The sequence below is a fragment of the Gracilinanus agilis genome, chromosome 4, assembly GCF_016433145.1.
Source record: "Gracilinanus agilis isolate LMUSP501 chromosome 4, AgileGrace, whole genome shotgun sequence".
Taxonomy (NCBI): Eukaryota; Metazoa; Chordata; class Mammalia; order Didelphimorphia; family Didelphidae; genus Gracilinanus; species Gracilinanus agilis.
In genome coordinates this window covers 177,039,054-177,063,220 of record NC_058133.1, presented here as the reverse complement: position 1 = coordinate 177,063,220, position 24,167 = coordinate 177,039,054, and the positions used below count along the sequence as shown (strand labels likewise).

Sequence of the window (24,167 nt, the reverse complement as noted above, 5' to 3'; positions counted from 1 at the left end):
CCATTGTAACACTTACCCAAAGGCCTATTATGAACTAAGTTGTAATATTCAAATGTAACAGAAATTGGAATTCATTGGTTCTTTTTGGAAGGGAGTGGAAAAAAGAGAAACTAGAACTGCAAAAAAAGAAAGGAAAAAAAAAAGAAACCAGAGAATAAAGTCCTTTACCCTTTCATGAAGGATGCTGTAGAGGGAGCCAATGTTAATCCTCTCATATACCAGACGAGTTTTTTCGAGATCCTGAGACAAACATACCGCCATCAGCTGCAGCAAGTGGGGATGACGTAATTTACTGTGAAGGAGAAAAGACTTCAAAGATCAGGTGAGAGGTCATGCAGAAGGGTCTTTCCCCTTCCCTTCCTCAGCACTCTTCAAACCATACAGTCTGGGCCCCTCTCCTGCCTTTTAGGCCTGCTCTGTTGCCTCTATGGATACCTACCAGAGCAGATCTAGATTGACCTTAGATATGAGATTTTACTTTTGCCCCTGAAGGAGAATGAAGGGAGCAGGACCAAACTTCCTTCCTATTCTGATCCAACAACAGATTAGATTAGAAAACAGGCTATGTTTTCATTTGGTGAAAATCCATGCCACTCTTGTTAGCCATGCCCAGAGGATATATAAAACTATTCAGGGTAGAGGATAGGAAACTTCTAAAATTTCTTTTCTGATTATCCCTACCATTTATACAACTAAAAGCTTTACTGTTTCAAATCATTTTCGTATATGTATATATTATCACAATGAATTCCCACAGGGGGCACCTGGATGGCTCAGTGGATTGAGAACCAGGCCTAGACAAAGGTGGTCTTGGGTTCAAATTTGACCTAAGATACTTTCTAGCTGTGTGACCCTGGGCAAGCCACTTAACTCCCATTGCCCAGCCCTTACCACTCTTTTGCCTTGGAATCAATTCTAAGAGGGAAGGTAAGGGTTAAAAAAAAAAAAAGAAAGAATGTCCAAGCATACCAGATACCAAATACACAGTATTAATCCTAAGGTGGAAGGTAAGGATATGAAAAAAAATAAAAAGAATTCCCACAATAACCCCATTAGACAATTAATAGTAATAACAATAGTCTTCATTCCTCTCCAAGCCATACTCCTGACTCAGACTTTCCCATATAACTCAAAAACCTCTTAACCCTGAAGTTCACTTCTTGTACTCAAGTCCCTTCCACCCCTTTGCCCTCTCCCTCTGATTGGCTGTTTCTCCCTAGAAGCTCCATTTTTAGGGTAAGACTCAAACTAATTTGTCTTCACTTCCTTCCGGGATGCATTTATGATACTCTTGGAGTTCTCTACTATACTTCCAGTATCTTAATCTCTTTCCCCACCAAAAAATTGAAACAAAACCCCCTACTTTTCAGCTTTTTTTTTTTAATGTGCTGTCTTCTCTATTGTAAGTCCTTGAGGGCAGGTACCCTTTCTTTTTGCTTGTGTTTGTATTCCTAGTGCTTAGCAAGATGCCAGGCAAGTAGTAAGCACTCAATAAATGCTTGTTGACTTGATGTAACTATGAAGTAAAAGAAGTGGTGTTGCTTAACCTCACAAGTGAAGAGATTGAAGTTCAGAGAAGGTGACTCACCCACAATCCCATAGAAAGAAAGGGGCCCAGCTGGGATTCATTCAGGAATTCATTCATTTAGGAAGCCATTGGACTTCCTGACTCCCAATCCAATGTCCTTTCCCTGGACTACAAATTCTTAGGAAGTCCATCCTGACAAGTCCCCTGGGGCTATCACATAACTAGGGAGAACCTGGATTCAAAACCAGGACTCCAGAGTCCTGGTGCTCTCTCCACAAACGACCTCATCTCTCTTTTCTAAGTCATCGAGATAGAAATGCCCCTTTGTACCAGCACCAATTCTCATTTCTGGGGTTTCATACACTCACCCAAGCTTCCTTCTAAGACTCATTCAGAGTTTCTAAATAGACAGAATCTCCTTCCCAAGGAGTTTGATAACTCTGAGCTGACCAGACACATACATCGTGCATAAATAAGGGAACTGACATTCACAGAGAATCCAATCCCCACTCCTGAGCTTAGTTAGGGAAAGTCAGTTCCCCAAGACCTGATTGATCCTGGTCAAACTGAAGGTTGAATTCCTGGCCTAGCAAAAGCTGAGAAACTGGGTCTTACAGCAGTGACTAAATCTCAAGGCCCTTACAATCCATAGGAGCATCCTGAGTGGAATTGGTACAGCACCAGGGACATGGAAACTTTAGAAGCCCAAAAGTCTGAACCACTAGAGTTGGAAGAGTTATCAGAGGCCATCTATTCCAGGATGTCCTTTACAGATAAGGAAAATGAGGCTCATAGAGGTGAAGTAATGAGTACCAAGATGACACAGCTAGTAAGTCAGAAGTAGAATCTTGCCCCATGCCCTCCAACTCCCTAACCAAGGCACTTTACACTGTACAATGTTACCCTTTCAGTGGCTGACTTTCCCATATTCTATACAGCAACAGTCAGGAAAATAATATGCCTATAAACTATGGAGTTAAATAATTTTCTTCAAAAACCCTACAATCTCATGTTGGAAGGCCTTTTTCTAATCTGCCAAATAATCTTGACCAGAGCCATCCCTAATGATGAGCTGCCATGGTTCCTACCCAAGCTGCTGGTACCTGGGTGGTAGATGGGAAAGAAGCAGTTCTGTCAGCTGGGATTAAAAAAGATCTCAAAGTCTTAAACTCTCCTATCCCTCTGCACTATATCAAAGCAAGTAGGACTGCCCTTCCCTTATTTTTCAACTCAATTTAGACCCATCCCAAATTCTGTATTCCTATCCTCATACTCACCTTCAATTTTTTCAAAATTATATTTTCTGCTTCAATGATGCCTAATTTCAACGGAATACAATTGTTTGTGCCCAATCTACTCCAACTCTGTCTCTCACTAGGAAGAGTTAAGCTCTGTATCCCTAAACCCTCTGGGAAAAACAGAAGCATGGATCTAAAGATAGAAGAGACCTCAGAAGTCACTTAGTCCAACTACCCCATTTTCCAGATAAGAAAATTGAAGCTCAGGAGGTAAATAATCATAGCAGCAGCTGACCTTGGTGTAGTCCCTTAGTTTGCAGACTGTGAATCATATGCACAGAATGGTTTCCTCTTGGTTTCCTCTCTGTAAAATGAAAGGGTTGGACAACCCAACATTTAAGGTCTCTTCCCGCCTCTATATCCATGGTCATGCCTCCCACTGAACAATGCTGCCTTTGGGGGCTTGTCTGGCATCTACTTTGGCCTGTACACTCCAGGGGTATCTGACCTGCCCACCCTGATGTTTGTTCTTACCTGCTATGCTCCTGTTCTGCAATCAATAAGTCTGCAAACCGGAGCTTACTGCAGTTCTGGTGAGTTGCAAAGTTGAGTTCCTTCACGGTGACTCTACTGCCATTCCACATGAGACTAAACGAGGAGGGAGAAGGATTTTCAGTGAGCTTCCTGCCCAGCAGGCTGCTTCCCCTGGATCCTGTTTCCTGACAGACATATTGGTTACCTCACTTAACACAGAGTGGCAGTACGTGAGCCCTTATGCTGACTAGTCACACAGATCCCCTCATTTTTCTTTATTGAATCTTTGTATTAGTGCCGACAAAGGGAAGAACAGTACAGCTCATCCTATAGCAAGGTCTTTGCCATCAATCAGAAAGCATAAATGCTGCCCTGTGTGCTGGGGGAGACATGGTTCTTCAATAAGCTGGGGGAAAAGGTTCCTAGCCATAGAATGGGGAACATTCTTGAAGGTAGCAGAAATAGTCAGTGCTAAAGGGTCTGAAGCAAGTTCTAAGTGCATGGGGAGTCTGGAGAAGGGAGAACCAAGAGAGCTCTCAGGGCACTGAGCATGACTTCCTCAAAGAGGCTATATGTGAGCTAAGTTGAGGAGAATGGATAGGATCTGAACAAGAGATGAGAAGGCAAAATGGAAGTTAGCTATGAGAAGATTTTTCCCATTGTTTTCTTGTTTTTTTATCCCCTATGGCTATTGTCAATGCCTTGGACAGGTCAGGCACCTGACAATAGCTTTGTGAAGGTATTCCAGGTTAAAGGAGCAACCCCAAGAGTGCCATGAGCATGCTCTCCAGGTCTTTCTAATATGCCCATAACTCACTTCAAGAATGTAAGAAAGCCCAAATATGAGAAGTAATGAGCAAAGCCTTGATTGAATGAAAACCTTTTGTTGAAACACCTATTTAGTGTGCTTTAAAATTTGGAGACTGGTTGGGAGAATTGAGTTAGCATGTTCTTAGGTCATGAATAGGCATTGGGATTTTTAGTATTTTTTGGCTATTTGCTTATGCCTTATATTCCTGACCTGGGAGAGGTGCTATCTAAGTTTTCCCCTCTAAGGGTTATGTTATGGGTATATGAACAATTAATTTTCAAGATTGGTACAGAGTTGCCTGATCCTTTTTTCTTTTTCATTTTTTCAATCAACTCTGTTTTAAGACCGCCAAAGCACTGATATAGGAATGGAAGCAATAAAGATTGCTATTTTCTCACTAATTAAAATTCTAGGAAGTCTGAAATCAAGTCAAGAAACAGGGAAGCAGTGTGGCTACAGAAACAGAGGAATACCCAAATCAAAGGAATTTGTTTCTTCAGTTTAATCTGGGAGTGATTCTAACAGCATAATTGGAAAGAAAAAAAAAGGCAAAGAGGAAAAAAGCAAGCTTTCAGAAAAAAAAAACCATAAAGAAACAAAAACAGGAGAAATTTCTAAGGTGTCAGCTTCATTCAAGCAAAGTAGCAGATAAGGTGTTCATATGTTCCAGACTAGAAAAATGAGAACATGGCAGTGTTTAGGACTTTACAGGAAAAGTATTAATTGATATTAGAAAATATTGGATGGGATCAGGATGGTGACTTAAAATTAAAACCTGGTAGGAAAAGTAATTCTTTAAATCAAGAACAACACAGTCAGCTAAAGGAATAGATTTGATACTGATGATTCGATAAGAAAACTGTAAAATCAGAGTCATATGAACAACTGTACTGTTTTAGTTGTCAGTCTTTTTACATAGGTTTTTGTTTTCTAAACTGTTTCTTTTCTAAGCTTTTGTATATTTGGATTGCAAAAGAATTTTTAAAATGTGTATTAAAAGTATATTCTGAGTGAAGCTAATTATCTGAACTTTATTAAAAAAGAATGTTTTACATCTATCACCTGATATAAAATAAAATCAAGTAATAAAATCTGTTGTGGCCTTCTTTGAGCAGAAGTGTTGGTTACTTGTAAGGCCAATATTAACCATTTGTAGATCTTTGAATTTCAGTTCAACTAGTTAAGGTGGTATTGAACAGTATTGAATTTAACAATAAACATTTTGATTTGTGGAGGGAAAAAAAGAAACAGAAAAGTGGTAACTACAAAAAAATCAGCCCTCTACAGTCATAAAAGCCCAGGAGTCAGGACATCAAAATGGCTGCCTGATCTTTATATAATCAGAAGAATTTTCATGGGCCCTAGTCAGTTTTGCTATATTCATAAATGAACTTCTTAGATATGTAAGTTTAGTGGGGAATTGTCTTTTCACATATCCAGCATGCTGGAAAATGTACCAAAAAAAACAAAGAGCATTTGTTCCTAAATACTGGTGATTGGAGAGAAGAGACTTCTGTCCCTCAAACCTAGAACAATGAACAGAACTGAGAATAAGTTTTCTGAGTAGAGGGCAAAGGGAGAAAGGCAGTGAGGAGATTAGACAGATTAATATAGAGAAAACATATTGGGGAATTTAAGGGCATAAGACTATATGGGGAGTACAGGACCAGGTTATAAAGGGATGATGAAAACTAGGCACAAGTGTTTTCTTAACTAGACACTATCAATGTTTCTCCTAAGTCACAGAATCAGTTGGAGATAAAAGTTACTATCTCATGTTTCCTGTGAAAATAGGGCCATTTAGTAGAGAAAAGAGCTGGCCCAGATGCTACTGCTATTTTACATCTGATTATGGTGGCAAAAAATGAAATAGTCATGGGCTTTTTGATCAGGTCAGTTCTTTAGCTACAAATGAAAATACCCCTGAAGTCTTTCTTAGAGACAGTATCTTTTTTTTTTTAATCTAGAATATTTTTCCATGGTTACATGATTCATGATCCACCCCACTCCCAGAGCTGACAAGCAGTTCCACTGGGTTATACATGTATCATTGTTCAAAACCTATTTCTACATTATTCATATTTGTAATAGAGTAATCTTTTAACATCAAAACCTTAATCATATCCATATTGAACCACATGATCAATCATATGTTTTTCTTCTGCGGTTCTGCTCCCACAGTTCTTCCTCTAAATGTGGGCAGCATTCTTTCTTATAAGTCCCTCAGAATTATCCTGGGTCATTGCATTGCTGCTAGTAGAGAAGTTTGTTACATTCGATTGTACCACAGTGTATCCATTTCTGTGTATATGGTTCTTCTGTTTCTGCTCCTTTCACTCTGCATTAATTCTTGGAGGTCATTCCAGTTCACATGGAATTCCTCCAATTCATTATTCCCTTCAGCACATAGTATTCCATCACCATTAGATAACACAATTTGTTCAGCCATTCCCCAATCGAGGGACACCCTCTCATTTTCCAATTTTTTGCCACTAGAAAGAGTGTGGCTATAAATATTTTTTGTACAAGTCTTTTTCCTTATTATATCTTTGGGGGAAACAATAACTTGACCTATTTCACCAGTACTACTTATGCTGGATTTGAGAGGTGACAGGAAAAGATAATGATCCGAGATTCTACAAAATAAGAAAATCAGTACTTTGCCTAGATAGATGACAATGTTTTCATAAAAAATGAACTTTCTCATGCTTGAGCAGAAACATCCAAAGTTTAAGAAAGACCCATAGACAATTCATTAAGGATAATTCAATCTTCTACAGTTTGGGAAGCAAATGTCCAGAGTGAACTTTAGGCACATTTTGACTTACTTTGTCATGATCATGTAGGGACCACTGAAGAAAGAGAAGGTTGGTTCATCATCTGCTTGGATCACTTCCTTTTCTCCGATCACTGGGAGAGATCCCAAATAAGCCAGCTGGGTCCCTCCTGTGAGATAAAACTGAAACCAAAATTTACCCTCATAATATGAAGAGGAAAAGAAAAAGAAAAAAAGACTAAGTTGCCTAAGAGGAATTTATATGGCTTAGGGACTAATACAATAAAAAATATGAGGCCAGGTTTAGAGATGGAAGGGACCTTCAAAGTCATCTAACAGCTGAGGAAACTAGGAACCAGACCGAAAGGGATATGATTGCCCAAGATCTCACAGCCTATAAATGGCAGTTGAGATTTGAATCCAGCTCCCCAATTTCCAATTCAGTTCTCTTTCTACTATGCCACACTATCTCACTATACTCCCTCTATTTCTTTTTTGTTTATTTGTTTTTAATTAACTTTTATCAAAGGCCTGTTTCTGACATCATCATAATTATCCCAAGTGTCCTTTCCTCTGCTCTTCCCAGAGGCACTTGATAGAACAAATAGTATTTTTTAGAAAGAAGTCAGTACAACTTGTCCACACACTCTAAAATATGTGTAATATGCAATACCTGTGGACCTTCTATCTGCATGAAGGGATGAATTGATAATTTCCCTCTATTTCAACATTTCCTAATAGTGGGTTGTTTTTTTTTGAAGGGTCCAAAATATCTTTTCTAACACAACTAAAGATTCTCTTCTGTGAGTCTTGATTTAGAAAAAACTCCAAAATTTATTATAATAATAATAATAATAATAATAATAATAAACTCAGTTCAAAACTATGTGCTAGAGATAAAAAGACAAAAATGAAACCTCCCTCCCCTCAAAGGACTTATGTATCCTGGACTCAATTAAGAAAATGTAAAGTAATAGAAAGTTATTTCTAAGGGTAGGGAGAATGGTCAGGAAATGCTTTGCTTTGTCCCATGAGATGGAGGGGAAGAAGTCCATGCCAAAAATGGACAACCACTTGGGCAAAGACCAGGAGATCCAGGAAGTAGAATGTCATATATGAGAAACAATCCACATGAAGGTTTCACTGGAATAGAAACGGCATGAAAGGGCATGGATAATATGAACTAGGATTGGAAACATGGGGGGACAGCCAGAATGAGGAATACTTTCTATTCCAGGCTAAGAATTTTGCAATTTATGCTAAAATCAAGTTGGGGATTGTCAACAGTGCTAGATGCTGTGAGAAGGTCCAAATGGATAAGGTTTGAGAAAATGCCATCAAATTTGGCAATGAAGGAGTCAGTGGATATTTTGAAGATGGCAGAAATTAAGTCTGAGAGGTGAGGAAGTTTGGGCAGCAGGGACTCACTACTTTTTCTAGGAACTTAGCAGTGAATGAGAACTAAGATAATAGACAAACTCAAAGAGTAGTAGCCAGTTAAGGAAAAGTTTTTAAGACTGAATGCTGAGAATGTAAGCAGGAAGCAAGGGAATGAAGGTGACAGGGAAAGCAGGAAAGAGACAGAGTGTGGAAACCAAGTGATGGATCAAAGGCTCAAGCAAAGGGGATAGCTTTGGAAAGGAGGAGGGACACCTCTTTCTATGAGAAAAGATAGGAGAATGGGTGAAGAAACAGAGAGGTTTTCAGGTGTGGAGAGATTAATGAGGTTGTCTATAATAGAGAAATGATCATTTCCTAAAGTCAGTGGGTATATGGATTTGGGAGTGGAACTGCGAGCTTAAAGAGTTAGAAGATTTTTAAAAGCTTCTGTTGTTTTGTAGAGCCTTTTCTAGTCCCCTGCAAACTTCATCCTGGTCCATCTTATAGATTTAAGACACCTAGATATAGGAATCCATCCTCCACAAATGTGTCAAAATAATTTTCTTTTTTTTCTTTTTAAAACCCTTACCTTCTGCCTTAGAATCTATACTTAGTACTGGTTTTAAGAAAGAGCAGTAAGGGCTAGACAATTGGGGTTAAAGTGACTTGTCCAGGGTCATACTGCTAGAAAGTGTTTGAGGCCATATTTGAACTCAGGACCTCCTGTCTCCAGGTTTGGATCTCTATCCACTGAGCTGTTGAGTGGCACCCAATAATTTTCTTAAGGTACAGGATTGGACAGGGGAGAGAATGGAAGCAGGAAGACCAAAATTCCATTATTGAATGCAAAATTAAACCTTTTTGTAACTGTGAAATGACAGAATGACATATGCAGAAGGAGAGAATTTAGAGAGTAAGGGGCACACAAACCTAGAGTCTACTGTAAAATGACCAGGAAAATACAAAGTCAGGGAATCCTGCCATACACTGTCAGAGGTTGCTTAATTGTGCTTGATTCTTGTGCTTTCACTATTGCCTGAAGGAATGAATGATGAAGTACCCAAATAAATCAGGGACTAGAATCCTTTGGGGATTACTTGTGGAGTCTCCTATGCAAACTACTGACTTTATTTTCTTGAAGATAAAAGGACAGAATACCCATTTGGTACATTAATAGAGTAGAGGTGGCAAGAGGAGAAAGAAAGGAGATAAGAGCCAAGACCTAGCTTCAATTCAATTCATTTCAGTTCAAGTCATCAAGCTTTATTTATTTATTTTTAAGAAACCCTTACCTTCCATCTTAGAATCAATACTATATATTGGTTCCAAGGCAGAAGTGTGGTAAGGGCTAGGCAATGGAGGTTAAGTGATTTGCCCAGGGTCACATGGCAAAGAATGTCTGAGGCCAGATTTGAACCCAGGTCCTCCCATCTCCAGACCTAATGCTTTATCTACTGTTCTATCTAGTTGCCCCCTAAAGCAGCTGCACTTACTAGTAGTTTGTCAATTTTAACACCTTACCTTCCCAAAACCAAAGCTGTAGATGTTTTTAGAAGAAACAACTCCAGGTTTGAGCAGGCGGTTAGGGGAGTTGTCAGGGTTTCTAAAAATGTTGAAAAATAAGATTAGTCATCTGCATCCTAAGAAATGCTCCAGGAGGACGTTTCCTGGCTGTCCAATTCTAATACTACTTCCCATACATACCATTCCTTTACACACAAAATGTCCCACCCACTCATTTGATACTCCCCGCTACTACTTCCAGGACATTCCTGTATTGCAGGGGTGCTTAAGCTGCGGGTTATAGATTTAATAGGGTTTGTGAATTTAGAGGGAAAAAACGACATCTTCATTTCCCCCAACTTCTGATTTCTTCTGTAATCCTATGTATTTTTTGCATTCAAAAGCATTGTTATAGGAAAGGGTTCATCAGATTACCAAAGAGAGTCATAACACAAAAAAGATTAAGAACCTCTACTACTAACCCTTAAAAACCTTTTCTTCTTCTAAGACCTTGCAATCTTATGTCAATTTTCAGAAAGCCTTCATTGTTGTCACCTACCAACCTCCTACCTTTATCTTCAACTTTAGCATCAGACCTGACCATGGTCTTTCCACACTAGCTTTTGCATTCGACTCAGGCATTTTAATATTATTCATGCTGACAACTCCTGCCACATCATGTTGATGTGGGCTGCCATGTATGCAGACTGGTATACGGATGCTATAAGGATGTAGGTAGGCTATAAGGATGTAATATAACTGGCCAATCAGCAGAGGCAAAACAAACTGGAGACTTTCCTTCCTTTAGAGTCTGTGCAGAATCAGGCAAAAGTAACATAAAGTTACTCCAGGGTGTTTAGCATATCGTTAGCATATCATTTGCATTGGGGTGTCATTCCCTACCCACAGTGGAGAAACAAGGTGAACCATGGGTAAAGTGACATCAGTTCCTTGGGGATGATAGAGCAACAACCACCTAATCAAATGGTCCTTCTTTACTAACTAATCAACACAGGACCATTCCGAAACACCTCTGCCCTAGCTTTATCTTGCTTGCTTCTTTTACCAGCAACTCTATTACTATAGTCTCTTACAATGAAGTTTGTTCCCTCCACCTGGAGTTGGTCTGGGCTGTTAATTCTTTGGACGAGACCCTAATTTCCCCATACCTACATTGATCTGACTCCATAATTCTTTATTTTCAACTCCCTTCTCCATCACTCTAGCCAGAAACCATCGTTAACACCCTTATCCTTCACCCTGTCACATAAGTGCCTCATCTCAAAGATCCTTAATTCTGAAATTCTACCATCTTGTAAGTTTCCATCTCTCTCCCTTCTCTGACACTAAACAGCTCTCTGCCCTCTTCTTGGCTTCTTGTCACTTAACCTTTCTTGTTCTCAAAAGGTTTCACTCACTACCATAGCCATGCTTGACCCCAAAGTTTTCTACTTTAATTCACTGCTGTGGAAATTCCTGTCATTCCTCAGGCTTTTTTGCTGTTATTAATCTCAATAAATCTCATCATCCATCTTCACTGTCATTCCTGCTTCCAAGACTGAGTATAACAGAAGGAAGTCATATAATAAGGTGATTTCATCCTCTATAAATTTATGCTGACAGGCAGTGAGATAGGGCAGACAGAAGGCTCTCTTTCACTTAGCTGTTCATTGTCCCAAGAAACTCTCTAAGACCATAAGTAACAGACAAATTGCTGATTTGTCCTGATGGAATCTCCGCTTTGTAAATAAACGAAAACACAGGTTTGGGAAAATCCCACAAAGTTATGGTGTGTAACTTCAAATTTCTGACAACTGTTTCATCCCACCCTTCTTGACTCCCTATCTTGTTCCCTACAGCAACCATTCCAAACCTCCTTTCTCAAGACTCAAACAGCATCCCTCATTATGAGAGCAGATGACAGCTTCCCACTTGACTAACAAGAGGAGTTTCCTCACCTCCACTCCTCAAAACTTCTCAATATCATCAGTCTTTCTTTCTTCTTTCCTGTGTTGGAGGAAGAGATATATCCCTGAGTGTAAAGGAAACTGACCAGTAAGAAGCTAGTCTTAATGAGCATGCGCTACTTTCTCTGATGGTTCTCTATGATGACTTTAACTTATCTGTGTGTTCTCATGACTTTTTCCCTTCTAATATTCCTGCTATCACACCCTCCTCATCTCTGGCCTCTTCCCTGGCCTCCTACCCCTCTACCTGACAAGCCTATCAGTTCTCTCGCCCTAAGTCTTAGAAAAGGATTCACTTCTTTTTTTTTTTTTTTTAAATCCTTACTTTCCATCTTGGAGTCAATACTGTGTATTGGCTCCAAGGCAGAAGAGTGGTAAGGGTAGGCAATGGGGGTCAAGTGACTTGCCCAGGGTCACCCAGCTGGGAAGTGGCTGAGGCTGGATTTGAACCTAGGATCTCCTGTCTCTAAGCCTGACTCTCAATCCACTGAGCTACCCAGCTGCCCCCAAAAGGATTCACTTCTACTCTATTCATTTCCCATTCTATACCTCAATACTCTTTCACTGTCAAACTTCTTGAAAAAGTGATCTCTATTTGATGTCTCCATTTCTGGACCTTTTACTCTACCCCCAGCTCCTCACAATTCTGGGTTCTGTCTCTACTATGCTATTCAAATTGCTTTCTCCAGAGTCATCAATGACTACCTGATCACCAGATCCTATGGCCTTTTCATTCTTCATCCTCTTTGGAATTTTTCACAGCTGATCATATGCTCTTGAATATTCTCTCCTTCTTTACCTTTCCAAGTAACAAATACTCTGTCAGGACAAATTGCTCCCTGTCATTATCCCAAGAGTTGAGATTTGTTGCCTATAGCTCTGTACTTGGCCTTATTCTCTTTTCTATTTTCTCCCTTCAAAGTCATATGTCAATGGCTTTAACTTTCACTTCTTTGCAGATGACTTTCAAATCTATTAGCTCTAATTTTGACCATATTTCCAAAATCTACACTCACATGTCCAAGTCTTTCTAAAGGACATCGCCATCTGAATTTCCTCCTGGCACCTCTAATTCACTATGTCCATAACAAAGATTATTATCTTCTTCACTAAATCTGCTCCTCCTTCTAATTTCAATAGTTCCATTAGTTGTGCCTAGTCTATGTTAAAAACTACCGACACTGACTCTCTTCTTTCCCTTACATCTCATCTCCAAGTATCAAATCTTGTCAACCCCTTCTTGGCGTCATTTCTCATACCTTTCACCTCTCCTGTATCTCCCCTGCCAAAATCGTAGGACAGGCCTTCACTGTTACTTGCCTGGATTACTGTAAGAACCCGCTTTCTCCACCATCTCCCCTCTCCAGTCTGGCCTTAACACTTATTTTTCTCATGTTAAGAGCAGGTTATAGTATTCCTCTGCTCAAAACCATTCCCTATTAAGTTAAATTCAAATCTGATAATCAGAGGCTTCCCTCCATAGGTTTGCCTGGCTACTCTCTTTGCAGTTTTTTATTCTCATATTACTCCTCTCAATGAATTTTGTGTTCCAGCCAAATAGGAATCAAGTAATCACTTGTCCCTTCCCAAGAGGCCTCAATCCTCTCCATCTCATGCCCTTGTTCCTGCTGCTTGTTCATTGTGCCTTCCCCCTCCATCCTGACTAGCCCTTTCTAGGCCCAATCGGATAATACTGGCTCTATCAAGTCTTTTCTGAGGTCCCTCAGCTGGTAATAAACTTTTCAGATGTCAGGCAACACCTTGCTTACACATTTCTTAAGTGCTTATTAAAAATTTTTTTATTTTATCAATTACATGTAATAATAAATTTTGACAAATTTTCTGAAGTTATGTGATCCAAATTGTCTCTCTTCCTCCCCCATCCCAGAGTTGAAAGGCAATTCAATTTGGGTTATACATGTATCATCATGCAAAACATATTTCCATATTTTTAATTTTTTAAAGTGAATTATCTTATAAAACCAAAACCCCAAAACATATACCCAAATAAACAAGTGAAAAACTGTATGCTCTGATCTGCATCAGACTCCATCTAGAGTTCTTTCTCTAGATGTAGATAGCCTTTCTTTGGAGGTGGATAGCCTTCTTTGTCATAAGCCCCTCAAAATTATCCTGGATTATTGTATTACTGTTAGTAGCAAAGTCTTATCACATTTGATCATTCCACGATATTGCAGTTACTGTGTACAATGTTCTCCTGGTTCTGTTTATTTCACTCTGCATCAGTTCAGAGTTTTTCCAGCTCTTTCTGAAGTCATCCTGTTCATCATTCCTTACAGCATGATATAGCATTCCATCACTATCATATACTACAATTTGTTCAGCCATTCCCCAATCGATGGACATCCCTTTAGTTTCCAATTCTTTGCCAGCACAAAAAGAACAGCTATAAATCTTTTTGTAAAAGCAGGTCCTTTCCCATTTTTTTTTATCTCTCTGGGATATAGACACAGTAGTGGTATTACTGAATCAAAGGATATGCATTGTTTTATATTATGTGCTTATTTTTTTAGGTCATAGTTATTTTTGTATGAGTCACAGTTCTCCTCCTAGGCTATATATATATATATGTGTGTGTGTGTGTGTATATATATATATATACACACATATATATATGCCAAGAATTGTCTTATCTAAGTCTGGCATCTCTTTCAGGATCTGGTACAGCATGCATCTGTTGAATTAAATTCTTAAATTTAAAGAACTAGCTGAGGTTCATAGAGTAGAGTGAAATATCAACTCAGGAAATTAGAGGCAAAGCTGGGGCTGTTATATGATCTCCTAATTCCTGGGGCAGTTTAGATAGCACAGTGGATAAAGAGCCAGGCCTGGAGTCAGGAGGGCCTGGGTTCAAATCTAGCCTCAGAAACTTTCTAGCTATGTGACCCTAGACAAGTCATTTATTTATTTGTTTGTTTTTTAAGTCGTTTATTTTTAATGCCTAGCCCTTGCCATTCTTCTGTATTAGAATTGCTAGTAGGATAGAAGGTAAGAGCTTTAAAAAAAAACAAAAAACTCCTAATGTTATCCATATCCAGAGAAAGGACTGGAGTCAGAAGGATGTGGGTCAAAACATTATCTTTCACATCAGTATATTTATGGTTTTATGAGTGTGCTCTTATAATAATGACCAATATGGAAGTGTGTTTTGTATGATAATAAAAAAGAGAGAAAAGAAGAAATCTCTCATGGAGTAGGAATAATCTATAAATGTTTGCAATATAAAAGTAAAATATGTCAATAAAACTTTAATTGAAAAAAAAATTTCTAATTCCAATTCATGTTGGTTTTCCCAATCTACCAACGTATATGTCTTCATATGTCTTTCCTCCCCAACTAGACTGTCAGTCCTCTTGAAGGCAGAGACTAAGCCTTAAAAATACCTTTATATTATCTATGCCCAGTTCATTGCTTTGCATACATCATAGACACTGAAACAAATCTGTTGAATGGTTGTTTTTTTTTAAACCCTTAACTTATGTATATTGGCTCCAAGGCAGACGAGCGGTAAGGGCTAGGCAATGGGGGTCAAATGACTTGCCCAGGGTCACACAGCTAGGAAGTATCTGAGGCCAGATTTGAACCTAGGACCTCCCGTCTCTAGGCCTGACTCTCAATCCACTGAGCTACCCAGCTGCCCCCAGTGTTGAATGGTTTTTGATGAATAATAAACCAGAAGATTCAAAAAGATCAGTTTTTGGCATATACATTTTTCTATTTGGCAGTATCTATCCATGCAAATAAGTAAAGTTTTACTTTTGCATTTCCCTCACAGGTAAGGAAGAAGTAATTGCTTTTGTCCTCTTTCCATTTCAGAATAAAGGACAAAGAAAACAAAAATGGTATCTTGCTAGGAGAGCAGAACATACAACACAGCACTGATCTTTCTAATATCCACATTTTGAAGCATTAATGTTTTGCACTACTTTAGTGGCCTATGTCTATGTACTGTAGCTGTACTGTCTTCTCATCTTCCCTTCATTCTGGTCTGGTTGGCTAGTGACTGCTTTGATTCAAAAAGCTCCTTATAAGCCTTCAAACTGAAGTGAAATTTCCTGTTCTGCATCTATATCCACAGACTTCCCTGAAAATAAAACTCCAGCAGCTGAATTCAAGTCCTAATGACAGTATATGGCACTTATTTCAAGTTCACCTGTTTTATAACCCTATCTATCAAAAACATATCCAGGGACCAAGAAATAATAGGAGGAGCAGTAATAATACATGATAATGTTTTAACTTCATAGAGGAGCTTAAACCAAGCTGTGAACACTCATCTATTCACTCAAGAAAAGTTTCTCAAGTAATTGCACTATAGAATTAATATGACCTTAAGTATTCATTTATTTTTTTACTGGATCCTTTTTGGACTCTAGCCCTTTAATTTAATTGTTGTAGGAACTTTTGATAAGGAAACTATTTCTTCCATTGCCTGTAACTTTTAATCTCAAAGTCAGCTGCTTAAGGCACTAAGAAATTCAATATTTTGTTCAGGTAAGTAGTTAAATGTCAGAGGCAAGACTTAACCCTGGGTCCTTCTGCCTCTAGGGCTGGCTCTCTAAGTACCATTTCTTTATAAAGTTTTTTCAATTACATATAGAAGCAATTTTTGACAATGGTTATCTGACATTTTGCAATTCATATTCTCTCTCCCACCCCCTCCTCTTAAGCAGTAAATAAGACTGATACAGGTTATAGCAGTGCCGTCATAAAATACTTCCATATTTTTCATGTCATGAAAGAAGACATATATCACACATACAATAAAATAAATACTCATGAAGGAAATAAAGTGAAAAATGACTTTGATCTGCAATCAGACTCTAACAGTTCCTTCTTCTCTGGCTGCTGGTAGCATTTTTCGTGATGAGTCCCTTTGGGTTATCTTGGGACCTTGCTTTGTTGCTAACAGTTTAGTCCTTCACTTCTGATTGTTGTACAGAATTTCTCTTACTATATTATGTTATTCTACTGGTTCTGCTCAGCTAAAAGCCATTTCATATATCAGAAACAGTCCCTACCCCCCTCAACCCCACAATAAACATTCAGAAATCTTAGAACAGAACTAGTTTACTAGAGGAAACTGCTGCCACATTGGCCAAGTCTGATTATTCAGCACAACCAAATGTCGACTATCTCCCTGTCTGACATTTTGGTTTAATACAGATAGTTGGTCACTTGTGTCCCTGGTTAGAAGGATCTTACCCATGCATCAGGCTGCCAAATCTGGATGGGCTACAGATGAGTCTCTGTGGAGAGTCAATCCTCTTCAGCAGATCGTAAGAAAATCCCTGAATGATTGCCTGCATGTGGGAGGCACATCGGTGCATGAATTCCACCATCTGCAATAAATGATGCATAAACCCAACATCAGGCGCTCACATATTTGGCCAATCGAATACTTGGGGAAGGGGAAGGAGGGCAGGGGGAGAGGGAGATAACACTTGAATCCCAAGCTCCTGCCTCTATATCTTTGTACAGGTCTCCTGAGGAGCAGGTGCTCCCTCCTCATCTTCAACTTACAGAATCCACCTCCTCCAAACACAACTCTGGGGCGAGCTCCTGCATGAACCTTTCCTGGAGATTCTCCAGTTCTTGGGGCTTTTTCCCTCCTGTAGTTACTCTATATTGTTTTGTATACATTTTGTATTTACTGGCCCATGCATACTCTGTATCCTTTCTGTTATAATATAAACTCCTGGAGGGCAGGTACCATTTTGGTTTTATCTTGGTATCCTTAATGCCTTGCTCAAAAAATGGGATTAATATGAAATGATGCTATAGCCCAATAACCTAAGACATAAGAGTATTCACTGGCCTTGGTTTGAGAGTAATTTTATTTCTCTATAAAAAATGGAAAGAGGTAAGCAGTAGTATCTTGCCCTTCCCATTCACCTTGCTCTAAGCCTGAATTCTGGCCACTTCCCAAGAGTCATATGGCCGGACCCTGTTAGAATTCATTGCAGACCCTGGGAGATTCCTTGGTCCCTGGCCATGGCCACTAGGTGAAAGGCAGAGCCTGAATCAGAGAATGCAGCAGCACTCTACACAGTGGATCTGAAAGGAAGGGCTCTGGGGCTCTTTGTCTGCCTCTGAAACAAAGAGCATGAAAGATTCCTCTTCCCCACCCTGGCAGAGGGCATGTCCTGCCTAAGAGAGCCTAAGCCTAGATCTGGGGTTGTCTTTTTTGTGTCATTTTTTTCCTATGAGAAGTGTCTTGAGATTGTGAGACAGAATCTTCTAGCTCCAAAGGCAATTCAAGAGGTTGGAGTTCTGGTCCTTAGCCAGTATCAGCTGTACAAGGGGAAGGGAATCTACTACAGTGCTTTTTGGAGAAGATGATCATTGAAAACATGAAGGTAATTGTTTGTACAGATTAGGGCTGGGATGAAAGTTAGGGAAACTTTTAATTACAATTAGCATTGATGGGGCAGAGCCAAGATGGCAGAGTAGGGGGCAGCTGGGTAGCTCAGTGGATTAAGAGTCCTAGGTTCAAATCTGGCCTCAGACACTTTCCAGGTGTGTGACCCTGGGCAAGTCACTTGACCCCCATTGCCTAGCCCTTACCACTCTTCTGCCTTGGAGCCAATACACAGTATTGACTCTAAGATGGAAGGTAAGGGTTTAAATAAAACAAACAAATAAATAAATAAGCTGGCAGAGTAACAGAATGCAGTACAGCAGAGCTCCTGCCCTACAAAAAACTTCTCTAAAAGATCTAAAAAATGCACCAAACTGAAACCTAAGGGGGAAATCCAGAAAAAATCACAGTGAATCATTTGTCCAGGTTAGCTTGGCATAAGGAGACAGACAAGAAGGTCTATGGACGCTGGGGACACCTATGTGTCCAGAAAGGGGCTATTCACCAGGGGAAGAGGAGATCCCAGCCCCATCCCAGGGCACCACACTAGACCCATACTGGGGTACTTCTATAGAAACAAGTGCTAACTGGCAACTTCCTCACACATTACTCAGTTCAGAGTCACAGATACAAGGCAGACTGAAAAAGAGACCTATAGCAGGGAATAGCTTCCAAATATGGAGGCCCTGGGCAGTGCTGAAAAAAGAGGAAATTAAGAAACAAACAGAAGCTGTTGGTTCAGATTCTAGAGCAGAGCTGGTTCTCAAGTCCAGCTTCTCACTCAGTCTATAGAGGAATAACCAAGGCAGAAATCTCAGACAAAGGGGAACTTATAATTCTGCCTTTCTATATCAAGACAGCTTTCCAGTTAGCTTATAAGGACTGAGCCCAGAAACATCTACTGTTGCTCAGACCCAAACCCATTCCAGAAGTTCAGACCTGGAGGCAAAAATCATATTTTGCCATAAATCAGACCACTTAAGGAGCACTGAAAGCTTGAAGACCCCAGCCTGTTTGTGATCCTGAAATAACGCAAAACATTTAATCCTCCAAGAAAGTAGCAACAGGACCAGTCCAGATCTTCCCTCCAGAAGTGCAACAAACCCCAACCCTAAAATCAAGAAGTAGACTGAAAGAATGAGCAAACCAAAAAAGATCCCTACCATAAAAAGCTATTATGGTGGCAGAGAAGCTCAAGATACAGAGGTGAATGACTCCAAAATATTTATAAGCAAAGCACCAAAGGAAAACATAATTGGGTACAAACTCAACTAAAATTCCTGAAAGAGATGAAACAAGAATTCAAGACTTTAAAATGTTCTTATATATGAAATGAGAGAGCTTGAGGGGAAAAAAATAGACAAGAAATGAGAACTATTAAAGAACTGAAAAGGAAACTAATAACTTGGCACAAGAGATTCAAAACCTTGCCAAATAACAAACTCCTTGAAAATAGAGAGAACCAAATAGAAGTCAATGATTCTATGAGGCAAGTAGAAATATTATTATTTTTATTTATTTTTTTTGCAAGCAGAAATATTAAAACAAAGTTAAAAGACTGAAAGAACAGAGAAAATGCATGGTATCTCACACACAAAAACAACTGAACTGGAAAATATAACAAGATGAAAAAATTTAAGAATCAATTGCCTACCACACCATAACAAAAAAAAGAACCCAGATATAATATTTCAACTAATCTTAAATGACAGCTGCCAATTAATCTTAAATGACAGTTTAAATGACAAAACAAGAGGGCAAAGTAGAAATAGAAAGAATCCATCAGTTACCTCCTAAATGAAACCCCAGAATGAAAGCTCTTGGGAATATCATAGTAAAAATCCAGAGTTTTCAGGTGAAAGACAAAATACCACGAGAAATCAGAAATGAAGAATAAAACGAAGAATAAAAGTACCAAGGAGCTATAGTCAGAATCATCCAAGATTTAGCAGCCACAGCTCTATAAAATAATGGAGAACCTGGAATATGATTCTAGAAGATTTAAGGATACAGGTTTACAACACTATAATGGTACAGGGGGAAAAATAGAACTTTAATAAAAAAGACTTCCAATATATCTGGTACTACCAGAGCTTCAGAAAAACTCTCAGGGTAAAATAGAGAAGTTAAGAAAAACATAAAAATAGTAACATGAACATAAAGGACCAAAAAAGACAAACTGCTTATATGCAAATACGTAGATCTGTTCCTAATATGTTTGTCATCTCTGAACCCTATCATCATCAGGGATCATAGAAGGAATCTAATGAGACAAGGCCCAAAAGTGGTACTGTTAACACTGCTTTGATTTCTCCTAGATTACAAATTCTTTCCTTCCCTTCCCCCACCTATTGAAAAGATAAGAAAAACAAAGTCCATTATAAATATGTGCAGTCACGCAAAACACATTTCCACATTAGCCTAGGAAGGAAGGGAAGTGGGGAGGGAGGGAGGTAAAAACACCAAAAGTCCTTTGGAATGGCATTGGGTCATTGTGTTGATACGAACTGGTCAAAGGAAAGAAAAATACACACACAGTATAGACATATATTTCCCTTAAGAAGAAAACATGAGGGAAAAGCAAAAGGTGAGCGGGAACATTAGAGAGAGAGTTAGGTTAAAGGAAGAATTAGTCCTAAGTAAAACAAACTAAGAATGTAAAAAAAAATATTTATAGTTCTTTTTGAAGTGTCAAAGAAAAGGAATCTGAAAGGATGCCCATAAATTGGGGAATGGATGAATATTAATGTGATGGAACACTAATTTTTTTAAAACTCTTACCTTATGTCTTCTAAACAATACCACGTATTGGTTCCAAGGCAGAAGAGTGGTAAAGGCTAAGCAATTGGAGTTAAGTGACTTGTCCAGGGTCACACAGCTAGGAAGTGTCTAGGTCCAGATTTGAACCCAGGACACCTCCGGTCTCTAGATCTGGCTCTTAGTCTACTGAGCCACCTAGCTGCCCTCTAGAATACTATTTATAAGAAACTGAAGGCCATTGTTTCAGAGAAACCTGGGAAAACTTCTAACAATTGATATGATGAGTGAAGGAACAGAATCAGGAGAACAATTCATACAATGATGATAATACTATATAAAAAAGAAAACTGAGCAAATTAGGAACTCTTAGCATAATGACTAACCATGATTCCAAAGGACAACTGATAAAACATGCTACATATTTCTTCATAGAAAGATTAAAGGCTTGGACATGACTAATGAAGAAATTTGACTTGCTTGACCATATATATGTTAAGGAGGAAAGGATGTGTGTGGCTGGGATGGAAGGGTGAAAAGGCAGATTTCTGCTGATCAAAAAGATAAATAAAATTTAAAAAATTAATGTCTAGCATTTATACAGGGCTTTAAGGTATGCAAAGCACTATATATATGCATGTATATACACACACAAACAAAAAATCATTTGATCTTCACAACAATCTTGTATAATAGGTGCTATTACTATTCTCATTTTACAGATGAGGAAACTGAGGTTGAGAGAAAATAATCACTTTTCCTAGGATCACACAACTAAGTAAAATGTCCAAGACAGGATTTGAACTCAGGTCTTCCTGACTGCAAATCCAGTACTCTTTTTTTTTTAAACCCTTAACTTCTGTGTGTTGACTTATAGGTGGAAGAGTGGTAAGGGTAGGCAATGGGGGTCAAGTGACTTGCCCAGGGTCACACAGCTGGGAAGTGTCTGAGGTCAGATTTGAACCTAGGACCTCCCGTCTCTAGGCCTGGCTCTCAATCCACTGAGCTACCCAGCTGCCCCAAATCCAGTACTCTTATCCACCATACCACCTAGTCAGCTACGGTCTCAGTTATATTACAGATATGAAGAAATAATAACAATCGTATGTCCTAAACTCCATCACTTATTTTTCATCAAAAACCTGAGTGGTTTTTGAACCTGAATATTTAATTGAGCTTGGGGCTGTTCCCCAGAAAGTATCCTGTCTTATTCTGGGGTATGGCCTTACCGCAGTGCTTCTCTCCTTCCCTGAGGACAAAGCCCAGCTCTGAGGATTTTTGCCATCTTCGTCATGGAGTCTCAAGTCACCACCTGCATCCAACAGTTTGCTGAGGATCCACTGATTGCCGGAAAATGCTGCTGCATGGACAGGTGTACTTCCATCAAAGCAGCGACTAAGAAACATTAGGCTAAATGTTAGACCATAAATAACAAGTAGAAACCCTTTCCCGCAAAACAAAGAACAGAGGGGAAGGGGGCTTTTAATTCTAGTGAATTTTCCAAGCCCCCAGCATTTGTTTCTGCAAAATCTACTCAGTGGTTGTCATAACCAGAATCCAAAATCAATCCCTTACTCACATGGCACTTTATAATTCTTTCAACCACTTCACACACATTTTCTCACCTGAAAGTCCTATGAGACAGCTAGGACAAGTATTGCTTCCATCTTTATTTGACAAATTGAAAAAAAAAACACAAATAAAAAGAGCTTAAAAAATAAAGGCCCTTTACATGGTTGATCACACAACACATAAGTGCAGGGCTGCTATCAGAACTCAGGGCTACAAATTCTAAGTAGATGTTCTTTGAACCAAGCTACTCTGGCTACGTCTCAGTGACAGACCTCAGTTCATCATTCTGCTAACTAATATAGTCAAAGAACACATTTAGGGTAGAAAGATATTGTCACACTGGCAGTTTACATTTCCCTTCTCCCCTCCCCATGGCATTCAGAGTTTCAGAGCCTGAGCCTCAGAGGTGACCCTGCTCTGGGTCCCACAACTTGTAAATGACAGAGGTGTGGTTTAAAGCCAACTAATGTATACTGCCTGATAATGTACTAACAGAACACTGGTCTGGAAGGTCTGGGGCAGTGAGGTGGCACAGCGAATAAGTCATAGAGTCAAGAAGACTGGAATTCATGGCATTGTGCTAAGCACAAGGAGATACAAAGACAAAAGTCAAACAAGTCCCTGCCCTCAAGGACTTCATATTAAGGAGACTTTACACTGGAATACATCAGTGATTCTGCAGGTACATCTAGTACAAATGGGAGGGGGGAAAGGAGGGGTTTGAGGCCTCAGGGGAGGAGTTAGCTACAGGACAAACATAAGCTGGCCTTTGGCCTCAGGACTCAGGTTTTTTGTCTTTCATGTCCCCATAGCTTTGCTCAATTGGGTTTCAGGCTTTATTTCCCACAGGGGGTCACATAAAAGCCTACTTACTGCTCAAAGATGAAGAAATTCACATTGAATAATTTAGAGTGCTATTATTATTGGCATAAAAAATTATCTCACAGAGTCCCTATTCAAATGATGTGGCTAATGTGTTAGTTAAAATCACTTGGGGTTCTATTTAGAGGTATTTGGGGATCATTTGAGCATTAAGGTATGTAGATTATATGACAAACTTCCTGTGGACATTTTAGGGGACTTTGGAAAACTACATTCCCCATGATTCCTCTTGTAAAAATGGAGGAGACAGGAAGTGTGATAATGTAAGAGAGGGGATAAGACTCCTGGAGTCAGGAGGGGTGGGTTCTTTAGTTACCTGAGCCAGGTACGAAAGGTAAAATGACTGAGGTGACGTTGAAATAGGTTTCTTACAGGTGCATGGTCGATTTATCTTTATCAGTATGGCTTTTATTAAAATACTATTTTCCCTTTTAATCTTACTCTTCATCATTTTTAATAACAACACTAATCAGAAAATAGGCTTTGAGAAAACTGGTTTAATCTAGACCACTATCTTCCACACTTTTTTGGTCATGCACCAAGCTGAAAAAAATTTTTGAACACAAATTCCCAATATATGTATATTTATTTATAAATTCCTTAGTGAGCTAGTATGGCCTAATGAGTAGGGCTAGTCCTGAAGCGAGGAAGACCTGGGTTTATGTCCTGCCTCTGCCACACAGTGGCCACGTGACATTGGCCCTGTCACTTAACCTCTGTGCTCTAGACAGAAATGTCTACAAGTGGCAGAGAAAGTGACAGATCAGCTTTGGCAATATCTCCTCAAGCCTAGCCATCTGAATAAATAGCTCACTATTTGAATTCAGGGAAGTCACT

General features: G+C 39.2%; 1 protein-coding gene across 1 annotated transcript in view; it reads right to left on the bottom strand.

The window, feature by feature from the left end:
- The window catches only part of TEX14 (testis expressed 14, intercellular bridge forming factor), a 141,227-nt gene that overhangs the window by 97,299 nt on the left and 19,761 nt on the right, over positions 1-24,167 (bottom strand). Inside the window, exons 3-8 of the mRNA XM_044675064.1 lie at positions 22,106-22,271; positions 16,964-17,100; positions 9,789-9,870; positions 6,940-7,070; positions 3,301-3,414; positions 169-292 (exon numbers count right to left, since the gene is read on the bottom strand). Coding sequence (XP_044530999.1) covers positions 169-292; positions 3,301-3,414; positions 6,940-7,070; positions 9,789-9,870; positions 16,964-17,100; positions 22,106-22,271 — 754 coding nt within the window. The remainder of the gene's footprint in view (positions 1-168; positions 293-3,300; positions 3,415-6,939; positions 7,071-9,788; positions 9,871-16,963; positions 17,101-22,105; positions 22,272-24,167) is intronic.